Raw genomic sequence first — 26,618 nt, 5'->3', positions numbered from 1 at the left:
GAAACTTTCCAAGGGACATGTAAGCAAATATTAACATTGCTGTATGTATACTTTTGACCCAGCAGATTTGGTCACATTTTCAGTAGACCCATAATAAATTCATATAAGAACCAAACTTCATGAATGTTTTTTGTGACCAACAAGTATGTGCTCCAATCACTCTATCACAAAAAATTAGAGTTGTAGAAATGATTGGAAACTCAAGACAGCCATGACATTATGTTCTTTACAAGTGTATGTAAACTTTTGACCACGACTGTATTAACGAACAGTATATGATAAACGTGTTGGATGACTCTCCTGCAGGTATAACGTGCTGCACATCTCCAAAGGCATTGAATATCCAGGAGACATTCGTTGGGCTCTGGCAGGCTGTCTGTTTCTGGCCTGGATCATTGTCTACTCGTCTTTGGCCAAGGGAATTAAGTCATCAGGAAAGGTAAAAAAAACCCCAACAATCCTGTAAACTACTTAAATTAGTTGAAGTGTTCTTTATCAACTTTAGTAAAGAAACACCTGTAAAAAATTATGTTATCCCCCCCCTCACATATGAACTAAACAACCGTTTGCATACCTGGCTGGAAATGATAACAACTTTACTTTACATTGACACTTTAGATTATAATCTATCTAGAAACCGTGTTTGGTTTTTTGAAGTAATAATAATCGTCCAGTTTATATGTAAAATATATTATTGTACTGTGTTGGGGAATATTTTTCATATAATTGATAAAAAAGGAAGCTACTGAAATCATTTTATGACTTTTTAAGTGATGAAAAGATGAGCATGTCCAAGATTTTCATGACTTTCTTAATCAGGGTTAAGTTTACAGTATTACAGTATTTATGATCGGTGTGGAAGCACGTTTATAATGTTGTAGGACACTGCCCTCTAGTGGGGTAAATAATGATACGCACCTTACAGTAACCTCTGAATAAGGCAGAAAAAAAAGTACCTCTTACTGAAAAACTAAAGAATGCAAGGGTAGACTTTGATCTTTGGTTTTTATTTTGTAAAATGCAAGAATAAATAAATAAATAAATAATATATATATTAAAAAATATATATATACAGTATATATGTATGTTAGGTCAGGAAAAACATCATCCCTAAAAGCCTGTTTCGCAGGTTTCCCTGCTCGTCAGGGGATTTTATTTTATGATTTTATGAATAAAAGCTAGCGCCCCTCAATGTAAATAAAGGGGATTTTATTTGATGATTTTATGAATTAAATTTCCTGAAGAGCAGGGAAACCTGAAAAACAGGCTTGTAGGGATGAAATAGCCTCTGTGTTTTTTCCTGACTTAACGTATATATATATATATATATATATATATATATATATATATATATATATATATATATATATATATATATATATATATATATATATAAAAGCTGGTGCTAATTTTTATTAATATACCAGACCAGCCTTTTTTGGTGTTTTCTTTTCATTTTTTAATTTTGTTTCTAAAATTGGGTTAATGTTAAGACTCGATCACAAAAATTCTCAAAGTACAATAGTTGTAAAAGTGAAAATGTCAGTATTAATCATTTAAAAAACACACTTTCAACTTAAAACACATGTTTTTTTTAAAATCATCCGTATAGTGTTGCCTCCCCATACACACACATATAGACACGCCAATATAGACACTTACGGCATGTGTTGTCTCATATAAGACTTTTAAAGTAATTTTGATAGTAGGCTATCGTAGCTAATATAGACACTTACGTCATTTGTTGTCTTCATTAAAACACTTACATAAGACTTAAATTAATTTTGATAGTAGACTATAATAGCTTATTTAGACACTTACGACATGTGTTGTCTTCATTATAACACTTGTATAAGACTTTTATAGCCATTTTGATAGTAGGCTATTATAGCTAATATAGACACATCATGTGTTGCCTTCATTACAGTACATATATATATATAAAAAATAATACTGTCATGTTGTTTTGGTGCAACATTACAAAGTATGTGGTTTTCATTCATCATTTCTCTGTTTCTACTTTTATAGTCATTTTGATAGTAGGCTATTATAGCTAATATAGACACTTACGTCATGTGTTGCCTTCATTATAACACTTATATAAGACTTTCATAGTCATTTTGATAGTAGGCTATTATAGCTAATATAGACACTTACGGCATGTGCTGCCTTCATTATAACACTTATATAAGACTTTGAAAGTCATTTTGATAGTAGGCTATTGTAGCTAATATAGACACTTACAGCATGTGTTGTCTTCATTATAACACTTATATAAGACTTTTAAAGCCATTTTGATAGTAGGCTATTATAGCTAATATAGACACTTACGTCATGTGTTGCCTTCATTACAATATATATATACACAAAATAAAGAATATTGTCATGTTGTTTTGGTGCAACATTAAAAAGTATGTGGTTTTCATTCATAATTTTTCTGTTTCTACTTTTATAGTCATTTTGATAGTAGGCTATTATAGCTAATATAGACACTTACGTCATGTGTTGTCTTCATTATAACACTTATATAAGACTTTCATAGTCATTTTGGTAGTAGGCTATTATAGCTAATATAGACACTTATATCATGTGTTGCCTTCATTATAACACTTATATAAGACTTTTAAAGTAATTTTGATAGTAGGCTGATGTAGCTAATACAGACACTTACATCCTGTGTTGCCTTATAACACTTATATAAGACTTTTAAAGTCATTTTGATAGTAGGCTCATATAGCTAATACAGACACTTACATCCTGTGTTGCCTTCATTATAACACTTATATAAGACTTTTAAAGTAATTTGATAGTAGGCTAATATAGCTAATACAGACACTTACATCCTGTGTTGCCTTCATTATAACACTTATATAAGACTTTCATAGTCATTTTGATAGTAGGCTATTATAGCTAATATAGACACTTACAGCATGTGTTGCCTTCATTATAACACTTATATAAGACTTTTAAAGCTATTTTGATAGTAGGGTATTATAGCTAATATAGACACTTACGTCATGTGTTGTCTTCATTATAATACTTATATAAGACTTTTAAAGCCACTTTGATAGTAGGCTATCATAGCTAATATAGACACTTATGTCATGTGTTGCCTTCATTACAATACATATATACAAAAAAAAACATTGTGTTGTTTTGGTGCAACATTACAAAGTATGTGGTTTTCATTCATAATTTTTCTGTTTCTACTTTTATAGTCATTTTGATAGTAGACTATTATAGCTAAAATGGACATTTACGTCATGTGTTGTCTTCATTATAACACTTATATAAGACTTTTATAGTCATTTTGATAGTAGGCTATTATAGCTAATATAGACATTTACGTCATGTGTATAATGCCACAAATAGTTGTTTACAAAAAAAAAAGAATACTGTCATGTTGTTTTGGTGCAACATTACACAGATTGTGGTTTTCATTCATCGTTTTTTCTGTTTCTCCTTTTTGAAAGGTGGTGTATTTTACAGCCACTTTCCCTTACGTGGTGCTGGTGATCCTGTTGATCCGAGGTGTGACGCTCCCGGGCGCAGCTGACGGCATTCTCTACTTCATCACACCAAAGTGGGAGAAACTCATGGACGGAAAGGTGCTTGATGCTGGAAGTAAAACAAAGTATTTTAACTGATGCTTTTACTCTTTACAAAGTGCATAAAAACCCCCAACAACAATGCTTTCCGCTCCCTAACCCGGAGTATCTTCTTCATTAGGTGTGGAAAGACGCAGCCACTCAGATCTTTTTTTCTTTGTCGGCTGCTTGGGGAGGCCTCATCACGCTCTCCTCCTACAATAAGTTTCACAATAACTGCTACAGGTAAACACACAAAAAGGTAAAGCCATGCCTCTGGCAAGTCAATCCAAACTGTTGCCCTTGTTAGGATGACTGAAGCCTTAATTCACTATTTGTAAACTGAACGATTAACATTAGCATGTAAACGTTAGCATGTGTCATATAGCAAGTTTAATGAGTCTTAACACGTACGCCTGTGAAAATGGCAAAAAAAAAAGTTAGCAGGCTAATGTTAGCATGCTAATAGTTAGCATATGCCACATACCGAGTTATATGACTCTGAGGTGTACGGCTGCGACATGGGCTAAAAAAGTTAGCACGCTAATGTTAGCATGCTAGCATGCTAACAGAAGCATGCTAATAGTTAGCATGGTAGTAGAATAGTATTAAAATTAGCAAAACGAAAACAGTTAGCTTGTGTCATGTACCAAGTTATATAACTCAGAGGTAATATATATTATTTTTGTATATATTATATATTATTATATGTGTTATATATTATATATATATTTGTACATTTATACCTGCACCATCTTTTCCATCCTTACACTTTCCATCCTTTGTAACTGAGCTATAGTGTGGAACAATTTCCCTTGTGGCTCAATAACGTTTGTCTAAGTCTAAGTCTAAGTAAATGGTAGTAAAATTAGTAAAAAAAACACAAAAACAGTTAGTTTGTGTCATGTACCAAGTTATATGACTCTGAGGTAATATATATTATTTTTGTATGTATTATATATTTATACTTTTATACCTGCATTATCCTTTCCATCCTTACACTTTCCATCCTTTGTAACTGAGCTATAGTGTGGAACAATTTCCCTTGTGGCTCAATAAAGTTTGTCTAAGTCTAAATAAGTAAATGGTAGTAAAATTTGGAAAAAAAACCCAGTTAGTTTGTGTCATGTACCAAGTTATATCACTCTGAGGTAATATATATATATATATATATATATATATATATATATATATATATATATATACAAACCCCGTTTCCATATGAGTTGGGAAATTGTGTTAGATGTAAATATAAACGGAATACAATGATTTGCAAATCATTTTCAATCCATATTCAGTTGAATATGCTACAAAGACAACATATTTGATGTTCAAACTGATAAACATTTTTTTTTGTTGCAAATAATCATTAACTTTAGAATTTGATGCCAGCAACACGTGACAAAGAAGTTGGGAAAGGTGGCAATAAATACTGATAAAGTTGAGGAATGCTCATCAAGCACTTATTTGGAACATCCCACAGGTGAACAGGCAGATTGGGAACAGGTGGGCGCCATGATTGGGTATAAAAGTAGATTCCATGAAATGCTCAGTCATTCACAAACAAGGATGGGGCGAGGGTCACCACTTTTTGTCAACAAATGCGAGAGCAAATTGTTGAACAGTTTAAGAAAAACCTTTCTCGACCAGCTATTGCAAGGAATTTAGGGATTTCACCATCTACGGTCCATAATATCACCAAAGGTTTTTAGAGAATCTGGAGAAATCACTGCACGTAAGCAGATAAGCCCGTGACCTTCGATCCCTCAGGCTGTACTGCATCAACAAGCGACATCAGTGTGTAAAGGATATCACCACATGGGCTCAGGAACACTTCAGAAACCCACTGTCAGTAACTACAGTTGGTCGCTACATCTGTAAGTGCAAGTTAAAACTCTCCTATGCAAGGCGAAAACCGTTTATCAACAACACCCAGAAACGCTGTCGGCTTTGCTGGGCCTGATCTCATCTAAGATGGACTGATACAAAGGGGAAAAGTGTTCTGTGGTCTGACGAGTCCACATTTCAAATTGTTTTTGGAAACTGTGGACGTCGTGTCCTCCGGACCAAAGAGGAAAAGAACCATCCGGATTGCGCAAAGTTGAAAAGCCAGCATCTGTGATGGTATGGGGGTGTATTAGTGCCCAAGATATGGGTAACTTACACATCTGTGAAGGCGCCATTAATGCTGAAATGTACATACAGGTTTTGGAGCAACATATGTTGCCATCCAAGCAACGTTGCCATGGACGCCCCTGCTTATTTCAGCAAGACAATGCCAAGCCACGTGTTACATCAACGTGGCTTCATAATAAAAGAGTGCGGGTACTAGACTGGCCTGCCTGTAGTCCAGACCTGTCTCCCATTGAAAATGTGTGGCGCATTATGAAGCCTAAAGTACCACAAGGGAGACCCCGGACTGTTGAACAACTTAAGCTGTACATCAAGCAAGAATGGGAAATAATTCCACCTGAGAAGCTTAAAAAATGTGTCTCCTCAGTTCTCAAACGTTTACTGAGTTGTTGAAAGGAAAGGCCATGCAACACAGTGGTGAACATGCCCTTTCCCAACTACTTTGGCATGTGTTGCACCCATGAAATTCTATGTTAATTATTATTTGCAAAAAAAAAAAAAGTTTATGAGTTTGAACATCAAATATCTTGTCTTTGTAGTGCATTTAATTGAATATGGGTTGAAAAGGATTTGAAAATCATTGTATTCCGTTTATATTTACATCCAACACAATTTCCCAACTCATATGGAAACGGGGTTTGTATATATTTTTTATATATTATATATTATATATTATTATATGTATTATATATTATATATTTATTTATACATTTACACCTGCATTATCCTTTCCATCCTAACATTTTCCATCCTTTGTAACTGAGCTATTGTGTGGAACAATTTCCCTTGTGGATCAATAAAGTTTGTCTAAGTCTAAGTCTAAGTAAATGGTCGTATAATTAGCAAAAAATAAACAGTTAGCTTGTGTTATGTACCAAGTTATATGACTATGGGGTAAATGGTTGCAAACTTGGCAAAACAAGTTGGCATGCTAATGGTAGCATGCTATCATGCTAACAGTTGGCATGTGTCACATACCAAGTTATTTGACTAAAGTGTACGGCTGCGAAATTATATTTATAAGTGTAAAATGAGCTTCAAAGCATTCACACAAATGTAAAACTACTCATTGATATATATATTTATTTAAATTCCTTACGTAAACACAATAGCATGTTACGAGGAAATCACTTAATTCCTGATTTAACTGTAAGGATAATATTTCTTCACCAATCATAGTGAGTCCTCTATATGCAGTTATGTTTATCTGCCACTAGAGGGTGCTGCTGTATCTGAAACCTGTATTTGGAGTTGGCTTGGGTGCTCTTTGCCACCTGGTACATGTAACCAATTTGCTAGTATTGCTGTCTGTTCTAAAAACTAACCATGTTTGTACTTCTACTTCAAATTAATCTATCTCTTCTCTTTCTTCCCCTGCAGGGACACTATTATAGTCACGTGCACAAACAGTGCCACCAGCATATTTGCTGGCTTTGTCATATTTTCCGTCATCGGCTTCATGGCCAACGAGCTGAATGTGCCAATTGAAAAAGTGGCAGATGAAGGTAGGAAACCAAAGTCCTGTTTACTTAAAGGAAAACTTTTTTTGTGGGGGGAATTGTGTCTATTATTCACAATGCTTATGTGAGACAAGAGCACATTCCGTATTTCCCGGTTTATAAGAGGACAATTTTAGAAAACAAAAATATTTTTCCATATATTAGCTGCACGGGACTATAATTTGCAAATATATATATTGTAAAATAAGTTATTTACACAGAAGGATTCTGTAAATGTTTATTTACATACCTTAAATGTTTCCAAACAGTGTCTGTAACACGGCAGTAAAACGGATGATCAAACAAAACAGAAGTCATCGTCATGGACTCACTAGATGTCGAAGATCGCTCTCCAATCAGCTAAACAGACGCAGTAACTCCACGGTGACGTTTTGGTGAATTTACGGAGGAATTTGTGAAATAAACAATACAAAAATAATGCCGTTGTAAGTTAATAATACTAACACAGACACTCACAAACGTGTTAGCGTATTAGCTAATGCTAGCGACGCTAGCTTCGTTACATTACTATACCACGTACAAATATGCATGAAAACATTCCAACAGACATCACATGAGATGGTTTAGTTGGTAAGGATTGTTTTAGTTATATTGTAAAACTTACAAACGTTGCTTGGATGAAGAATCCATGCGAGTAGATACGCTATGGATAGTTAGAAGACGGAACGGCACTTGTAACTCCGGTTTAAAGCTTTGAACGGCAGGAAACACTGTTTTCAACCAGCAACACCTGCAGTGAGCGAACTCGTCCATAAGATGGCGCCATAGCACAAACAATAACACCCTTTTCGGTGTCTTTGCATGTGTTTTATGAAAACTATTTGCATTATAGCCGCACGGTTCAAAGCATAGGAAAAAAGTAGCGGCGTATAGTCTGTAATTTACGGGATGTCTTTACTTTTTCTCTGCGGTGTAAATAGTAGAAAACTGCTTGTAAGAGGCGGCTAACAATGCAAGTAATGCGGATTAATCTCTGTCACTTATTAAGCCCTCTTAAAACATCCAAAAAGTTCTAGAAATATTGTATGTGCATGCTGTAACTGTGGAATAGCAGGCACATTCATAATGACATGTCATATTTACTGTATTTTGCTAAGTAGCGGCTTATAAAGTTGAGGGTTTTTTGTGATTTCTGATCATTTGTGAGGGCACCAATGTGACTTCTGTGCATGCGTACTTGTTAAAGTTGAGTTTTTTTGTGTGATTTCTGATCATTTTTGAGGGCAACAATGTGACTTCTGTGCATGCACGCTCGTTAAAGTTAAGTGTTTTTTTGTGTGATTTCTGATCATTTGTGAGGGCACCGATGTGACTTCTGTGCGTGCGTGCTTGTTAAAGTTAAGGTTGTTTTCTGATTTCTGATCATTTGTGAGGGCACCAATGTGACTTCTGTGCGTGCGTGCTCGTTAAAGTTAAGTTTTTTTTGTGATTTCTGATCATTTGTGAGGGCACCGATGTAACTTCTGTGCGTGCGGGCGCGTTAAAGTTAAGTTTTTTTTGTGTGATTTCTGATCATTTGTGAGGGCACCAATGTGACTTCTGTGCGTGCGTGCTCGTTAAAGTTAAGGGTTTTGTGTGATTTCTGATCATTTGTGAGGGCACCGATGTAACTTCTGTGCGTGCGGGCACGTTAAAGTTAAGGTTTTTTTGTGTGATTTCTGATCATTTGTGAGGGCACCGATGTGACTTTCTGTTGTTAGGAATTTATCATAAATATATTGTAAATTATATTCTTCATGACGTTTTCCCCCATACAACTAATTCTTACTGTGGCTCTGGCGCGGTTGAACATGCGTCATGTGCGTGCATGTGTTTAAGGGTGTGCCAAGTCGACCGTGTAGAAACGGACAAACTAGGTACCGGCACACTTTGTATTTTTGCTTAATTGTGGGGACGGAAAATCAAGCCCAAATAAGCAACCACACATTTAAAACAAGCCCAAACCCTGTAGCTGACGCTATTTCCGTCAACAGCGACAGAATAGAGATCACGTTTTGTGTTTGGTATCGCTAATCAATGCAGCCATTGATGATCGTTTTTTGAACCTGAATATACGGAGGATGAGCTACAAGTGTTAGTAGCTGGGTGCTAAGCAGATTCAAATAGAGTGAAACACTAAGCTATCATGTCACACTAAACTGACAAAATTTTAACATAACAAAACAGTCACTTACAATGTCTGCTCTCACTGGGATGCCGACTGATGGGATGGTTGTATCTTTCAGCACCCGACTTCCCCGTTTAGCTGGTGAATTCAGCATAAATCCCAGGTAAAAAAAAAAAATGCTGCATCTTGCAACATGTTCCTAGCCTTAGGGTCTACAGTAATTTAAGAACCAGCGTATTTTTAGCTTGCAGCATGTGGAATTTCTACATTACAAACTTGTCCAAACTCAAAGGCGATTCAGCAGCTGCAACTCCGGTAGCTAGCGTTACCTCTCTAATATCGATAGTAGTTTGAAGCGCTGTGAGCACGGCGCTGTGTCACTACGCCAGAAAAGTAGTTCCTCGAGTGTTATCACTTACAATAACAACGTCATTATGAATTGGTTAATATGCAGGCCACGGCATGTAATTGGACCGTTGTTTGCAGTTTTAGGATGTTTTGGAGTTATTTATGGACAAAATAGTAGAATCCCCATTACCTGCATTGTTAGCCGCCTCTAACTATTGTTTTTTTCTCTATTTAAAATGTGCAGAAACAATGTTGTGTCTCAAACAAATGTTGTGAATAATGGGCGAAATTATTTTAAAGAAGTGGTTTTTCCTTTAAATATTCATGGATAATGCTCACTCTGTGTGTGTGTGTGTGTGTGTGTGTGTGTGTGTGTGTGTGTGTGTGTGTGTGTGTGTGTGTGTGTGTGTGTGTGTGTGTGTGTGTGTGTGTGTGTGTGTGTGTGTGTGTGTGTGTGTGTGTGTGTGTGTGTGTGTGTGTCTTAGGTCCAGGTATAGCATTTGTGGTGTATCCGGAGGCTCTGACCAGACTTCCCCTATCTCCTTTCTGGGCTATCATCTTCTTTCTCATGCTCCTCACTCTGGGCCTGGATACCATGGTAACCATTAGCTCTTCTGTGTTTCTCTTACCCTGCATGGGCTCAAGTGTGGTTATAAGATGGGAGAGGTCGCTATTACCCAAGGCAAACATATATTTTGAAATAAGCCTTCCTTAGTCTCGAACTCTTGCATAGCATGCATTTTTCATTAACTCGGCTATTTGGGCTCTTTGGGACCCATTGAGTATAAAAACAAAATAAGAAAGTTGCCATCTGAACTTTTGGATGTGTTTTCAGCCATATTAAATCTCACATATGATGTGGTATAGTCTTCCTCGACCACTCAATGGTCGTGTAATGTCCTCGTAAGTGGAAACCAGGTTCTTGTAACCAAAAATGTGATATCCACATACACTATATTGCCAAAAGTATTTGGCCACCCATCCAAATGATCAGAATCAGGTGTCCTAATCACTTGGCCCGGCCGCAGGTGTATACAATCAAGCACTTAGGCATGGAGACTGTTTCTACAAACATTTGTGAAAGAATGGGCCGCTCTCAGTGATTTCCAGCGTGGAACTGTCATAGGATGCCACCTGTGCAACAAATCCCGTCGTGAAATTTCCTTGCTCCTAAATATTCCAAAGTCAACTATCGGTTTTAACCAAAGAAAATGGAAGAGTTTGGGAACAACAGCAACTCAGCCACCAAGTGGTAGGCCACGTAAACTGACAGCGGATGCTGAAGCGTATAGTGCAAAGAGGTCGTCGACTTTCTGCACAGTCAGTTGCTCCAGAGCTCCAAACTTCATGTGACCTTCCAATTAGCCCACGTACAGTACGCAGAGAGCTTCATGGAATGGGTTTCCATGGCCGAGCAGCTGCATCTAAGCCATACATCACCAAGTCCAATGCAAAGCGTGGGATGCAGTGGTGTAAAGCACGTCGCCACTGGACTCTAGAGCAGTGGAGACACCTTCTCTGGAGTGATGAATCACGCTTTTCCATCTGGCAATCTGATGGACGAGTCTGGGTTTGGAGGTTGCCAGGAGAACGGTACATTTCGGACTGTATTGTGCTGAGTGTGAAATTTGGTGAAGGAGGAATTATGGTGTGGGGTTGTTTTTTAGGAGTTGGGCTTGGCCCCTTAGTTCCAGTGAAAGGAACTTTGAATGCTCCAGGATACCAAAACATTTTGGACAATTCCATGCTCCCAGCCTTGTGGGAACACTTTGGAGCGAGCCCCTTCCTCTTCCAACATGACTGTGCACCAGTGCACAAAGCAAAGTCCATAAATACATGGATGACTGGTGAGTCTGGTGTGGATGAACTTGACTGGCCTGCACAGAGTCCTGACCTGAACCCGATAGAACACCTTTGGGATGAATTAGAACAGAGACTGAGAGCCAGGCCTTCTCGACCAACATCAGTGTGTGACCTCACCAATGCGCTTTTGGAAGAATGGTGGAAAATTGCTATAAACACACTCCGCAACCTTGTGGACAGCCTTTTTCCAGAAGAGTTGAAGCTGTAATAGCTGCAAAAGGTGTACCCACATCATATTGAACCCTACGGGTTAGGAATGGGATGGCACTTCAAGTTCATATGTGAGTCAAGGCAGGTGGCCAAATACTTTTGGCGATATAGTGTATGTGTACGCTAGGTTTTAGGAGGTTGAAGGGTAAAACAGACAGATACTGTTTGAAACTAGTGGACTTTGGTGGTGTTTCTTTCTGTAAATATAATGAATTATTACTGTTATTAGTAGGGATGTCCGATAATGGCTTTTTGCCGATATCCGATATTCCGATATTGTCCAACTCTTTAATTACCGATACCGATATCAACCGATATATGCAGTCGTGGAATTAACACATTACTATGTCTAATTTGGACAACCAGGTATGGTGAAGATAAGGTACTTTTAATTTTTTTTTAATAAAATAAGATAAATAAATTAAAAACATTTTCTTGAATAAAAAAGAAAGTAAAACAATATAAAAACAGTTACACAGAAACTAGTAATTAATGAAAACGAGTAAAATTAACTGTTAAAGGTTAGTACTATTAGTGGACCAGCAGCACGCACAATCATGTGTGCTTACGGACTGTATCCCTTGCAGACTGTATTGATATATATTGATATATAATGTAGGAACCAGAATATTAATAACAGAAAGAAACAACCCTTTTGTGTGAATGAGTGTGAATGAATGGGGGAGGGAGGTTTTTTGGGTTGGTGCACTAATTGTAAGTGTATCTTGGGAACAGAGCCAAGGCAGCATCGGTCTGAAATTCCTCGTCTTTGAGCTCACGCTAGCGAGTGAAAACGGGGCCAATGTTGATCCTTGACTGTCCTTTTATCCGAGTAGCCTCGCTTTTTTTTTTTGTCTCCTCAGACGAAACTTTTCATTTTTTTGTTGTTGTTTTGGAGCTTCAGCTATGATAGCAGTAATTGCATACATGGATAACAAATTGATAAAATCACAAGTTGATTAAATGTTACTGAAAAAAACCCACATCCTTTCTGAAAAAACTGCCACAAATTCAGGGATTTTAGGCCGCAACAGCCCGCAAAATCCGGGAAGGCCTGCTCAGTGGCCTAGTGGTTAGAGTGTCCGCCCTGAGATCGGTAGGTTGTGAGTTCAAACCCCGGCCGAGTCATACCAAAGACTATAAAAATGGGACCCATTACCTCCCTGCTTGGCACTCAGCATCAAGGGTTGGAATTGGGGGTTAAATCACCAAAATGAATCCCGGGCGCGGCTACTGCTGCTGCCCATTGCTCCCCTCACCTCCCAGGGGGTGGAACAAGGGAATGGGTCAAATGCAGAGGACAAATTTCACCACAACTAGTGTGTGTGTGACAACCATTGGTACTTTAACTTTAACTTGCCTTAACTCAGTGCCTTTTTGCAAGGTTGCTGAGATTGCAATCAAAAGGTGTGACACAATCACCAATGACAGCCGGTTGTGTCCAACCTGGATGATCAGGAATGCTGAAGACACAGCTATCATACATTATGTGTGACGTAAATGCGGTTTCCACAGGTAATCTTGTGTGGTGGAGGAAAAGCAAGTCATACGAATAATAACCCTAACAGAATCCAAGTCATCTGCAGAGCTTCTGGCTGAAGCTCGAGAGCCTAACTTGAATCCCCCAAAGTCTGTAGCTGAAGATACCCTTCACATCATGTTCTGCACTGAAAGGACTTACTGAAAAGAGGACTTTGTCCCCAGGCCTGGGCAAGACTGCAGAAATGACAGGTGGAAATTAACCTAGCGCCAGCATCCGTCTTTTGAAACGATCCAAGGAACAGAACCGAAGTCCTCTGAGACGACAGCAGACCCGAACTGGACCGCACTGTCACCAGCAGATTTCCAGACCGGTCGCCATGATAACGATTTTGAACTCTCATGTGATGGATAACTTACCAACCCACAAAAGACTTAACAGATCTGTTAATTTGCTTGTCACAACCCGTGAAGGTTGAGCATCTCTCAGCTCTGTAGTCCACCTGTGACGCAAGAGGATGTCTTGATGCCTAACCTATCCTGGGGGCACCAAGCGTCATGGACATGTGACTTTGCTGTGTGAGACCAAGACATCCAGCCCCTGGTGGTCAAGAGGGATGGAGTAGAAAGTAGGGAACTAGCGTACGGCTGCACAGAAGGCAGACCGGAACACACACCTTGCCGTGTTTGTTCTTGCTACCAAGTGGGTTCCACATTCTGTGAATGCATTCTAGAGTGAAAATACTCAGCGTTTCAATTAGCGCCGGTCCCAAAGTTTTGCGACAAGGCTCTCTCTGCGTCAGTATTTACAATCCTCGTATTTGCTCCACTCGGCTGCGGCAGCGCTCCATGCTGCACACATTGACCCAATTAACATAATTAGCCCTTCGTGCAGCGCTCGGGGACTGATTTTTGGATGAAGTGCTTTGCAGCTCCCCAAGTAGCAGAGGAGGGGGGGCCCAGTCTGTGTGATTGGAGTGAAGGAAACTAAGTCGACCCGGAGGTTTTGGAAAAAAAACAGGACAGAACTTCAGCTGAGAGGAATGGTTCCCACTTTTCACATTTACAAAGGGAAAGTGGGATAGGGACGTGATGAACTCCTTTACGTTTTGTTCCAACAAGAGTTACAAGACGCGTTTACTCGTGCAAAGCTGGGCAGCCAATCGACATCTAAATGTCCTTCAATAAGCACAAAAGTTTGATCTTTCCTTGTATTTTAGTGAACTCAGTTACAAAAGTTAAACATGGTAGGAGCTAGCAGCTACACAACAACAGCTAAGCACAGAATAGCGCACACGCTAGACATACCTAATAAGTGTGTGGAAGTTGCCCTCCCGTGGGTCCTCCAGACCACCAAGCATTGCCATGAGAGCCCGTTTCAGAGTTACAATATAGTTTCATTTTTATACAATGTCTGCAGGTTGATTTCCAGCAATTGTCTATATGTCTCTGACAGGCACGCTCTTGCTCTCACGCCAGCTCCAACAATGTCTCTCCTCCCGGCTGCTACTTAAACAGAGCGACGGGTGATTAGATAATAAGGCCCTCCTGGGCCATCTACGCACCTGTCGCTGACTTTGAGGCCGGTCCTGGCACACCCCGTTCCGCTGCAGGCCCGCAGGCCACGCCCCCCTCCACAAAGTGTCTTTAATTGAACAATATTGTAGTCTAAAATGGAACATTTGTCAATATAAAAAAAGTATCAAATAATAGGGATGTTAAAAAAAAGATTTTCGAATGATTTGCGATTCTTATATGTAACGATTCTTAATCGATTAAAAAAACCCCATGAAAAATAGATTTTTAACCGATTGTAATCAGTCCAGCCACTTTATTAAATGTTTGGTTGGAATTGTATTAAACAAAACCAATTTTCTCTTAAGTAATACAACATTTATCAGAGCTGTTATCTATTTTATGGAGAAATATAGCACCCAATGGTTTAAAAAAAAGTATAGCTTTTGAATCGCGAATTGATTCCGAATTGAATTGTTAGCCCCGAGAATCGAATTTAAAGATTCACAGCCCTATCAAATAGTTATTGTCAGGTTTAAACACTGATGACATCTATTAAACGAGACAAGAAGCAAGGAATTAAACAGACAGAATTAAATATCGCTCAATTTGAGGAGAAACGTCTGGGCTGTACTCTTGTACAGTCTCCAGCACGCTCTGGCGAAAGATTGTACGCCACCTCTTTTTATTTGGACTTTCCCTGTTTACATAACAACAGCTGTTTCTAAAGGAATGTGGGGTATGTAAACAGCCATTTTTTTCGGTCACATTAACACAAAAGAAAAAGATGCCTCGGGCTTGGACTGGTCCTGGATCGAGCTTGGGCAGGTCTTGGATCAAAATAGATAATAACCCCTCCCGTCTCCTCCCATCGTACACAGCGGAATTTTCCAAGCCTTTGGCTTGGTGCAACAAAGACAGCCTCTTGTCTGTTCACTGGGAACTCAGAGAACGGAAAGTTTTTTGATAATTTACATACAATTTTTCGGGCAATTATAGTCGCATATTACTTACACACACAAAGTCTCAAAGGCAGAAGCGTATCAGAAAGTATCCAGTAACAAACGTGTCCGCATCATTTAATTGACTGTTATCAATTACATTTAAGGACAGCATAAGTCCATTCCAGACAGTTAATAATAAATACAGTTAGTTATTTTATACCTACTACTGCTCAGTGACCTTGTGGTTAAGAGTGTCTGCCCTGAGATCGGTAGGTCGTGAGTTCAAACCTTACCAAAGACTATACAAATGGGAACCCTTACCTCCCTGCTTGGCACTCAGTATCAAGGGTTGGAATTGGGGGTTTAATCACCAAAATGATTCCCGAGCGTGGCCACCGCTGCTGCTCACTGCTCCCCTCACCTCCCAGGGAGTGGAACAAGGGGATGGGTCAAATGGAGAGGTTAATTTCACCACACCTAGTACTTAACTTTATTGTTCTCTTGAGTAATTTCACTTCATCAAACCATTTTTTTTTACCCTTACTGCTGTTATCTTATCGGATCAATATGGGCATGGTCAATGTTCATGAGTCAAATATTAGTATCGTATCAGCAGTGGAAAAAGTTGTCTCTGGTACACCCTTAGTTCCTGGGATAGATCTAAAGTTCCCAGTGCCCACAATCACCTTCTATGTCTCTGGAAGGAACACGGCCCCCTTCACATGTTGGGGAAAAGAAGCAGCAAGGACACAAATCAACAGGAAGACCAAATTAGGATGTTACTTTGTTTAGGCAGTGGCAGCGGCTCGGAGGAAGCATTTTGACTGTAATCGACTTGGGATGTTGACAGGAAATTAGTTTTGGGAGCTCAGGAAGAGAGAGAGGAGAGGAGGCGGATAGATTGGTGCCACGCGGTTCTTTTTTTAGCGCTCACGCTCACAAAAAGCCACCTCTGTCATTGGCCTGTTTGTATATTCACCATATATTTACTATTTACCATCTTGAGGTATTTACTAATCTCCTGTCAGGTTCTCGCTCTCGGTTGCAACCTGAATCATTCAAATCAATGATTTTTCTTCGATCTGTTCCTACTCCAGATGGGAGTATATATATATATTCAGTTCGTTTAGCAAATAAATGGAAATATATTGAAATGTGATGCAGAATTGCAACATCAGCAGCACCTCTGATTAATGCAATGTTTTGCACTAATCCATATGATTTATTCCTTCCTTTCTCAGTTTGCAACCATCGAGACCATCGTCACCTCGGTGTCGGATGAGTTCCCCAAATACTTGAGGACGCACAAGCCGCTCTTCACCCTGGTCTGCTGTTTGGCCTTCTTCGTCCTAGGCTTCCCCATGATCACAGAGGTATGATGCTCCTCAGACACACCAGGGGCCTGTCGGAGGCAGATATTTACATATGTCCGTATTTAAGTATTACTTCTTTAATTTCATAATCATATTACAAAACAGCTAGTGTTTTTCTTCCAATTGTGGTCTTTTGGTTGTCTGCAAATACTGTGTGCTAACCTTGAGTGTGGAATGTAAGAAAGAGAGATACTCCTTCTTTTTATCTATTATGTCCAGGTGCGGAGGACAATGGGCATGTGTTTAGGCTGAAAAGACAAGACAACGAGGGTGGGAGGGAGAGAGACTTTATAGAAGAGAAGGTTTCCATTTTTGAGGGGAGACCATCTTAGCTGCGCGATTGAATGTTCTATGCTGGACTGGTCTCAGTATATTTACAAAGCTTTGCAAATATATTACAAAATACCTATTCTGTCTCTGGTGGTTCTTCTACTCAGCTTTAAGTGTCGTAAAGAGCTTGGGAGCGACCAGCGACTTGAATTCCCTGGGAGGAACAACTGGTCCAAACGCAACAGGCCTCATGTATTAAGAATTATGTGGATTTCCTACCAAAATCCAGAAAACCCTGTATGCACAAAATGTTTTGATGTGTTAAAGTGTGCGCGTGTACTAATCCAAGCTAGGGTTGTACGGTATTCCGGTATCAGTATAGTACCGCGATACTAACAAATCATATTCTGTACTATACCACGTCGTGTCATTGCTGAGCAGACGAGGATGTTCGGCAGCGCCAAAACACAGAGTACTTACAAACAGACAATGTGTGTAGACAGAAAAGGGAGAATGGACGCATTTTGGCTTAAAATCTAACAATAACAATAAATCTAACAATAACAATAAAGCTATAACACCGAAACACCCGCCTGAAGCTAGCTAGTGGCTAAAGTCCATCATGCAGTCTGCAGTGTTTTAGCTAATTCTAAATCACTAATCCTCGCCTCCATGACGACAAATAAAGTACGTTTCTTAAAAGTAGCATCCCTGCAGGACGAGGAATAGCTAAACATGCTTCACTACACACCGTAGCTCACCGGCTTCAAAATGTAAACAAACGCCATTGGGGGATCTACACTTCAATCAATCAATCAATCTTTATTTATATAGCCCTAAATCACAAGTGTCTCAAAGGGCTGCACAAGCCACAACGACATCCTCGGTACAAAGCCCACATACAGGCAAGGAAAAACTCACCCCAGTGGGACGTCGATGTGAATGACTATGAGAAACCTTGGAGAGGACCGCATATGTGGGTAACCCCCCCCCTCTAGGGGAGACCGAAAGCAATGGATGTCGAGTGGGTCTGACATAATATTGTGAGAGTCCAGTCCATAGTGGGGCCAGCAGGACACCATCCCGAGCGGAGACGGGTCAGCAGCGCAGAGATGTTCCCAGCCAATGCACAGGCGAGCGGTCCACCCCGGGTCCCGACTCTGGACAGCCAGCACTTCATCCATGGCCACCGGACCTGTGCCCCCCCCATCCCCCTCAAGGAAAAGGGGAGCAGAGGAGAAAAGAAAAGAAACGGCAGATCAACTGGTCTAACAGGGGGGCTATTTAAAGGCTAGAGTATACAAATGAGTTTTAAGATGGGACTTAAATGCTTCTACTGAGGTAGCATCTCTAATTGTTACCGGGAGGGCATTCCATAGTACTGGAGCCCGAATAGAAAACGCTCTATAGCCCGCAGACTTTTTTTGGGCTCTGGGAATCACTAATAAGCCGCAGTTCTTTGAACGCAGATTTCTTGCCGGGACATATGGTACAATGCAATCGACAAGATAGGACGGAGCTAGACCGTGTAGTATTTTATACGTAAGTAGTAAAACCTTAAAGTGCACAGGAAGCCAGTGCAGGTGAGCCAGTATAGGCGTAATATGATCAAACTTTCTTGTTCTTGTCAAAAGTCTAGCAGCCGCATTTTGTACCAACTGTAATTTTTTAATGCTAGACATAGGGAGACCCGAAAATAATACGTTACAGTAGTCGAGACGAGACGTAACGAATGCATGAATAATGATCTCAGCGTCGCTAGTGGATAAAATAGAACGAATTTTAGCGATATTACGGAGATGAAAGAAGGCCGTTTTAGTAACACTCTTAATGTGTGATTCAAACGAAAAGATTTTTTTTTTTTTTTAAATAATGCCGATAATGCCATTTTTTGTGGTCCCCTTTATTTAGAAAAGTATCGAAAAGTACCGAAAATAATCAAAATAATTTTGGTACCGGTACCGAAATATTGATATCGGGACAACACTAATCCAAACACAGAATTCAGTAGCAGTCAATAGGAGGGGTCTGATTGTAATGTTTTGCGATTGTGAGCCTTTTAATGCTGTGTGCTTCAAGAACTGGCTGAAAATCAAAAAGAAATGGTCAGACACCAGGAAGAAGGTGAAGAAGAAGATTGATGTGCATGATCAAAACAGGCGGGGAGACCGGAGATAAAGTAGTGCTGTAAGTGTTTGAAATGATACGTAAAACTTTAGAAGAGGTGGGTGACTGATTACCCCCAATATAATTATAAGTTGTGTAACTTACGACAACATGTGCTCATACGTAGCCTGCTCACAGCCAGATTAGAGTTTCATGTGAAAATGATGTACGATTTGGTCTTTTTAAATGTAAACATGCCAACATATCGAAAAGGATACGTAAGACTTTGACTCTTAATTGATTACCGTATTTTCCGGAATATAAGGCGCACATAAAATCCTTTTTTTTCCCTCAAAACACGACAGTGCCTTAATGTACGGAATAACTGTGGTTTTGCTTACCGACCTCGAAACAATTTTATTTGGTGTATTGATAAGTGTGACCAGTAGATGGCAGTCAAACATAAGAGATATGCGTAGACTGCAATATGACTCAAGTAAACAACACCAACATTTTATATGTTCCATTGAAAATATAGAACATTACACACGGCACTCAAAAATCTATCAAAATGTTTTAGTACGACTTTGGTACGCTAAGAAGCCGCACCGCTTGATGGATTGTCGGCGCATTAAACAGACTAGTATTATTATGGTGTGTGTATAAGCAATATTAAGCAAAAGCAATTTAGAAAAAAATAATATTATGACTCCTTTGATGCGCCCTTTATATATGAAAAAAGATCAAAAATAGACCGCAGTGCGCCTTATAATCCGGTGCGCCCTATGGTACGGAAAATACGGTACTCAATTTATTAATACAACACGGGGGAGCTACTTGCGGTCGCAGCCACATGACGGCTGCTGTCCGCCAAGCCGGAGTCACAGCAACTCCTTGTGGCAGCAACAGGTGGCAGAATGATTGCCTACATAAATTATGGGACATCCCCACAAATATGGATATGAATATAAAGCATACAATTCACTGGCGAAAAAGTGAATTGTGTGTCCTTTGTTGACATCAAGAAATGGCGAAGCCTGAACAGCCACCTATGTGCGTCGCCAAAGTATCCTCAGTGTTAGTGTTTTGTATATCATACAGGATTGCTTATTATTTTTATTGGATAGTAGTCTGTTTATTTCAATTGTTAGTTTTTTTTTCTTTATTACCTCTTGTGTAATTTATTTTTACCCCATATTTGTTCCCACTACTGCACCTTAAATTGGAGTCCTTAATCTCGTTATATGCAAATATAATGACAATAAAGTCCATTCTTCTTCTCAGCTTTTGCCGTGAAATAGGGGCGTACTCCAGGTATATGTGCGAACGCAGGCTTAATACATGAGGCCCCCGGTGTACAGAAAACAGTGGTTGATTGAAATTGTGTCATTTCTCGTTCTATTACGCTGTAATAATGTTTTTGTGTGTGTGGCAGAGTGGCATGTACATGCTACAGTTGGTGGACACTTACGCAGCCTCCTACTCTTTGGTCATCATTGCCATTTTCGAGCTGGTGGGCATCTCTTACCTCTATGGTGAGTATAAAGCAGCTTTTTGACAAATGATTTATTATAATTATAATTATTTGAGTGCGACCTTTTATAATTCAAGCACAGATCTATAGGATGCAAGCATTGTCAGAACATATATACTGAAAACCAGGTATGTGTGTTATATTAAGAAAAAAGGATTTACATTAAACCAATAATATCAAATAGACTTAGACTTCTGTGTATTGTCATTCAAATGTTTACTTTACAGTACAGATAAGAACAACATTTCGTTGCATTAGCTCGTTGGAATGCAGGATAAAAGAGCAATGAGGGGCAGAGTGTTTGCATTTACAAAAGAAAGTGCAGAATGCTCCCTCTAATTTTTCATGTGTGTGAGCAAACGCAAAAACTCCCTGAGCATTCAGTGGAGCCCATGTGAGCAACATCAGACGTGCACACTGTGGCTACACCAGCAGCACACCTGTCCCAAGCCTGACTAAATAACAAGTTCAATCTCCATCCATCCATCCATTTTCTACCGCTTGTCCCTTTCGGGGTCGCGGGGGGTGTAAATAAAATTAATAGTTAGCAAATCATTTGTTTTTGTTTTTTAAACAGCTGTGCACGAAGGAATATGAAACGCGCAAGTCTGGTCAATGAGCCAAATAGTAAACAAGAAAAGATGAATATTTATTATTATTATTATTTGGCGCTATAAGATCAAAATGATGCAACACTTGAGAATTTTAATTTTTTTCTATATTGCATCATAACAATCCCCTCAATTCTCCCCAAAAAACGGATTAACTGGCTGGACTATAAAGACAATATAACATACTGTACATCCGTAAACGTGGATGCATATGCAAAAGTGAAATATATTTATCTGTACAGTAAATCTATTTATATCTGCACCAATGTTCCCTTTAAGGTGTGCAATTGCGCACTGCTCAAGCGTCCTCTGCGCACGGCAAATCTATGTCACGCACAAAATCAAATAAAAAAATAAGAGCATAACAATTTTGGACACACGGACACGACAGAGAAAACAGTTTTCGTCATCATTGTTCAAATATTGTAACGTCTGTCGAGACGCTTTGAGGACATGATTTCCATCCATCACTTTACTGAGCAAAACTCTTTATTGTCGGCCATAAACACATCACCAAAACATTAGTAAAAAAAATTATACCTAGCAAAACTGGTCATTTTCTGCAGTACAAACCAGACCAAAAGCAACTTTGTTATATCAACAGCAGCCGCTCGCTCTTTCTCACTTGCGCCAACACATGCACATATGGCACTTAGCCAGTGATGCGTTTACAGCCACACAAAAAGTCGGACAACTCCAACACCACACATAAAGTGTCATTCCAGGTCGTTACACTATGATTTACCAATCAAATGTGTGCTTATTCTAGTGTCATTTAATGGGAATCTTAATTTATAAATATTAATCATGAAATGCTGTTAGTATAACACATTTCGGGAGAACATCCGCACCGTAACACAACAGAAACACAACAGAACAAATACCCAGAACCCCTTGCAGCACTAACTCTTCCGGGACGCTACAATATACACCACAAACCCCCTACATAAAACCCCGCCCACCTCAACCTCCTCATGCTCTCTCAGGGAGAGCATGTTCCAAATTCCAAGCTGCTGTTTTGAGGCATGTTAAAAAAAATAGTGCACTTTGTGACTTCAATAATAAATATGGCAGTGCCATGTTGGCATTTTATTCCCATAACTTGAGTTGATTTATTTTGGAAAACCTTGTTACATTCTTTAATGCATCCAGCGGGGCATCACAACAAAATTAGGCATAATAATGTTCATTCCACGACTGTATATATCGGTATCGGTTGATATCGGAATCGGTAATTAAGAGTCGGACAATATCGGAATATCGGATATCGGCAAAAAAGCCATTATCGGACATCTCTAGTTACAAGTAATCTAATTATGTCAACATGACAGCGTCAGGAGCACGGCGAGTAATAAAAGCAACCACCAGCACCAATTAACTTGATATCAAATAGTAAGAGGCAACATCACACAGCAAACAACACACAACAAGCAAACACAATCCTACACAGACTACTACTACAACGTGAGAATAGTGGACATCAAATGAATCATTGAGGTGACAAACTTGCAATTGTACAATACCCTGTCTAGGGACAAGGAGACTACAGCACATCTCCTTATTAACCGGAGGTAACACAATCCAGGGAAAAGATCCAACAGAGCTGCCGCCTCACAAGAGCTAACAAACACAGCTGAGCTGATCGGTTTGTCTCTCCTGCCGACGTCACACGTCAGTCGGCAAAAGGCCTCCGTTTTATAAAAAGGCACAGACTCTGCTCTCATGAAACATCTTTCAACTGCATATGCCAGACATTTGTTTTTTTTACTTATGCAATAATTACTTTCTTGAGTAATTCATTATATTCATTAAAGGGGAACATTATCACCAGACCTATGTAAGCGTCAATATATACCTTGATGTTGCAGAAAAAAGACCATATATTTTTTTAACCGATTTCCGAACTCTAAATGGGTGAATTTTGGCGAATTAAACGCCTTTCTAGTATTCGCTCTCGGAGCGATGACGTCACGTTGTGACGTCACATCGGGAAGCAATCCGCCATTTTCTCAAACACCGAGTCAAATCAGCTCTGTTATTTTCCGTTTTTTCGACTGTTTTCCGTACCTTGGAGACATCATGCCTCGTCGGTGTGTTGTCGGAGGGTGTAACAACACGAACAGGGACGGATTCAAGTTGCACCAGTGGCCCAAAGATGCGAAAGTGGCAAGAAATTGGACGTTTGTTCCGCACACTTTACCGACGAAAGCTATGCTACGACAGAGATGGCAAGAATGTGTGGATATCCTGCGACACTCAAAGCAGATGCATTTCCAACGATAAAGTCAAAGAAATCTGCCGCCAGACCCCCATTGAATCTGACGGAGTGTGTGAGCAATTCAGGGACAAAGGACCTCGGTAGCACGGCAAGCAATGGCGGCAGTTTGTTCCCGCAGACGAGCGAGCTAAACCCCCCGGATGTCTTGGCTTACACCGTCCCAAAGATGATCAAGAGAAGAATATCGACCCTAGCTACCCTGGCCTGCTGACATGAGGGTATGTCTACAGAATATATTAATTGATGAAAATTGGGCTGTCTGCACTCTCAAAGTGCATGTTGTTGCCAAATGTATTTCATATGCTGTAAACCTAGTTCATAGTTGTTAGTTTCCTTTAATGCCAAACAAACACATACCAATCGTTGGTTAGAAGGCGATCGCCGAATTCGTCCTCGCTTTCTCCCGTGTCGCTGGCTGTCGTGTCGTTTTCGTCGGTTTCGCTTGCATACGGTTCAAACTGATATGGCTCAATAGCTTCAGTTTCTTCTTCAATTTCGTTTTCGCTACCTGCCTCCACACTACAACCATCCGTTTCAATACATGCGTAATCTGTTGAATCGCTTAAGCCGCTGAAATCCGAGTCTGAATCCGAACTAATGTTGCTATACCTTGCTGTTCTTTCCGCCATGTTTGTTTGTGTTGGCTTCACTATGTGACGTCACAGGAAAATGGACGGGTGGTTAAAATCAGGCACTTTGAAGCTTTTTTTAGGGATATTGCGTGATGGGTAAAATTTTGAAAACAACTTAGAAAAATATAATAAGCCACTGGGAACTGTTTTTTTTTTCTTTGGGAAGGCCATTTTAAAACCTTAATTCTAGCCTGATTTAGCCATTCCTTTACCACTTTTGACGTGTGTTTGGGGTCATTGTCCAGTTGGAACACACAACTGCGCCCAAGACCCAACCTCCGGGCAGATGATTTTATGTTGTCCTGAAGAATTTGGAGGTAATCCTCCTTTTTCATCGTCCCATTTACTCTCCAGTTCCATTGGCAGCAAAACAGGCCCAGAGCATAATACCACCACGCTTGACTGTATGTATGGTGTTCCTGGGATTAAAGGCCTCACCTTTTCTCCTCCAAACATATTGCTGGGTATTGTGGCCAAACAGCTCAATTTGTGTTTCATCTGACCACAGAACTTTCCTAGGTCTTATCTTTGTCCATGTGATGTCATATGTTTTTCATATGTTATTCTGGTTTTGGCCACTGGGTGTCTCTGTTGTGATGCCCTGGAGCACAAAACACAACACAACACACAGGTTACAAAAGACCATTTGCTTGACCATCAGATAACACGTCACATTGACATGACGATGTCAGCGTGTTTGTGCCGTTTGTCATTAAAGACGGACTAACGAATCCTGCACCTGACCTATAACTCCTTTTTATGCAGCGAGAACGTAACGCTCTCTCTCCGAGTAGTCTCCACGTTCTTTCTGAAGCACGTATTCAAATGGGTAGCTCGCATTTCTTGGTAAATTGAGTGACCTTTTAAACCCAGGTCTCCTGACTTTCTCCAATTCCTACTCTTATTCCAATTATCCCCCCCATCCCCCCATCCATATGCAGGGCTACAGAGGTTCTGCGAAGACATTGAAATGATGATTGGTTTTCAGCCCAGCCGCTTCTGGAGAATTTGCTGGGCATTCGTGACACCGACCATTCTGACGGTCTGTTTCTTTGTCTCACACTCAAAAGATTCAGTTTCTATTGCCTTTCAAGCCTAATTTTCAATGTACTGCTAGGCCAGGGGTCGGCAACCCGCGGCTCTAGAGCCGCATGCGGCTTTTTAGCGCCGCCCTAATGGCTCTCTGGAGCTTTTTCAAAAATGTATGAAAAATGGAAAAAGATGTGGGGAAAAAAATAAATTTTTTGTTTTAATATGGTTTCTGTAGGAGGACAAACATGACACAAACCTCCCTAATTGTTACAAAGCACACTGTTTATATTAACTTCACTGATTCGAGTATTTGGCGAGCGCCGTTTTGTCCTACTAATTTTGGCGGTCCTTGAACTCACCGTAGTTTGTTTACATGTATAACTTTCTCCGACTTTCTAGGACGTGTTTTATGCCACTTCTTTTTCTGTCTCATTTTGTCCACCAAACTTTTAACGTTGTGTATGAAAGGTGAGTTTTGTTGATGTTATTGACTTGTTGGAGTGCTAATCAGACATATTTGCATGACTGCAAGCTAATCGATGCTAACATGCTATTTAGGCTAGCTATATGTACACATTGCATCATTATGCCTCGTTTGTAGCTATATTTGAGCTCATTTAGTTTCCTTTAAGTCCTCTTAATTCAATTTATATCTCATGTCACACTATCTGTATGTAATATGGCTTTTAATTTTTTGTGGCTCCAGAAAGATTTGTTTTTGTATTTTTGGTCCAATATGGCTCTTTCAACATTTTGGGTTGCCGACCCCTGTGCTAGGCTCTGTGTTGCCATTATTGTTCTATTCTCTAAAAACACATGTTTTTTGTAAATATATGTGATGATAAAGTATTATACCACATGCTGGCATTTAACCAGTGTGTGTGTGTGAAAAGGCGATTTATTATATTGTATGTAGCGGAGTGTGTAGTCTCCAGTGCACAGAGCTTCCCAGCATTTCATCATTGGCCGCCAGCCAACATTTATATTGGTAATTGTGCACTGAAAATTGCCGTGTAGCACCAAAGCAGAGGTGACGTTGACAAAAGGGCCCGCAGTCGCCTGGCTGGTCGTCACGC

At 39.7% G+C, this 26,618-nt stretch overlaps 1 protein-coding gene across 2 annotated transcripts in view; it reads left to right on the top strand.

Moving 5' to 3' along the window:
- Positions 1–26,618, top strand: part of slc6a5 (solute carrier family 6 member 5) — a 66,902-nt gene that overhangs the window by 23,956 nt on the left and 16,328 nt on the right. For both annotated transcript variants that reach the window (XM_061974795.1, XM_061974794.1), the window contains 8 exons: positions 307–439; positions 3,474–3,608; positions 3,730–3,833; positions 7,101–7,225; positions 10,181–10,293; positions 16,948–17,079; positions 20,891–20,990; positions 25,452–25,552. In XM_061974795.1, the coding sequence (XP_061830779.1) occupies positions 307–439; positions 3,474–3,608; positions 3,730–3,833; positions 7,101–7,225; positions 10,181–10,293; positions 16,948–17,079; positions 20,891–20,990; positions 25,452–25,552 (943 nt within the window). The remainder of the gene's footprint in view (positions 1–306; positions 440–3,473; positions 3,609–3,729; positions 3,834–7,100; positions 7,226–10,180; positions 10,294–16,947; positions 17,080–20,890; positions 20,991–25,451; positions 25,553–26,618) is intronic.

This window comes from Nerophis lumbriciformis, linkage group LG15 (assembly GCF_033978685.3).
Source record: "Nerophis lumbriciformis linkage group LG15, RoL_Nlum_v2.1, whole genome shotgun sequence".
Taxonomy (NCBI): Eukaryota; Metazoa; Chordata; class Actinopteri; order Syngnathiformes; family Syngnathidae; genus Nerophis; species Nerophis lumbriciformis.
The sequence above is the reverse complement of the archived record's forward strand: the minus strand, read 5'-3'. Positions and strand labels throughout refer to the sequence as shown.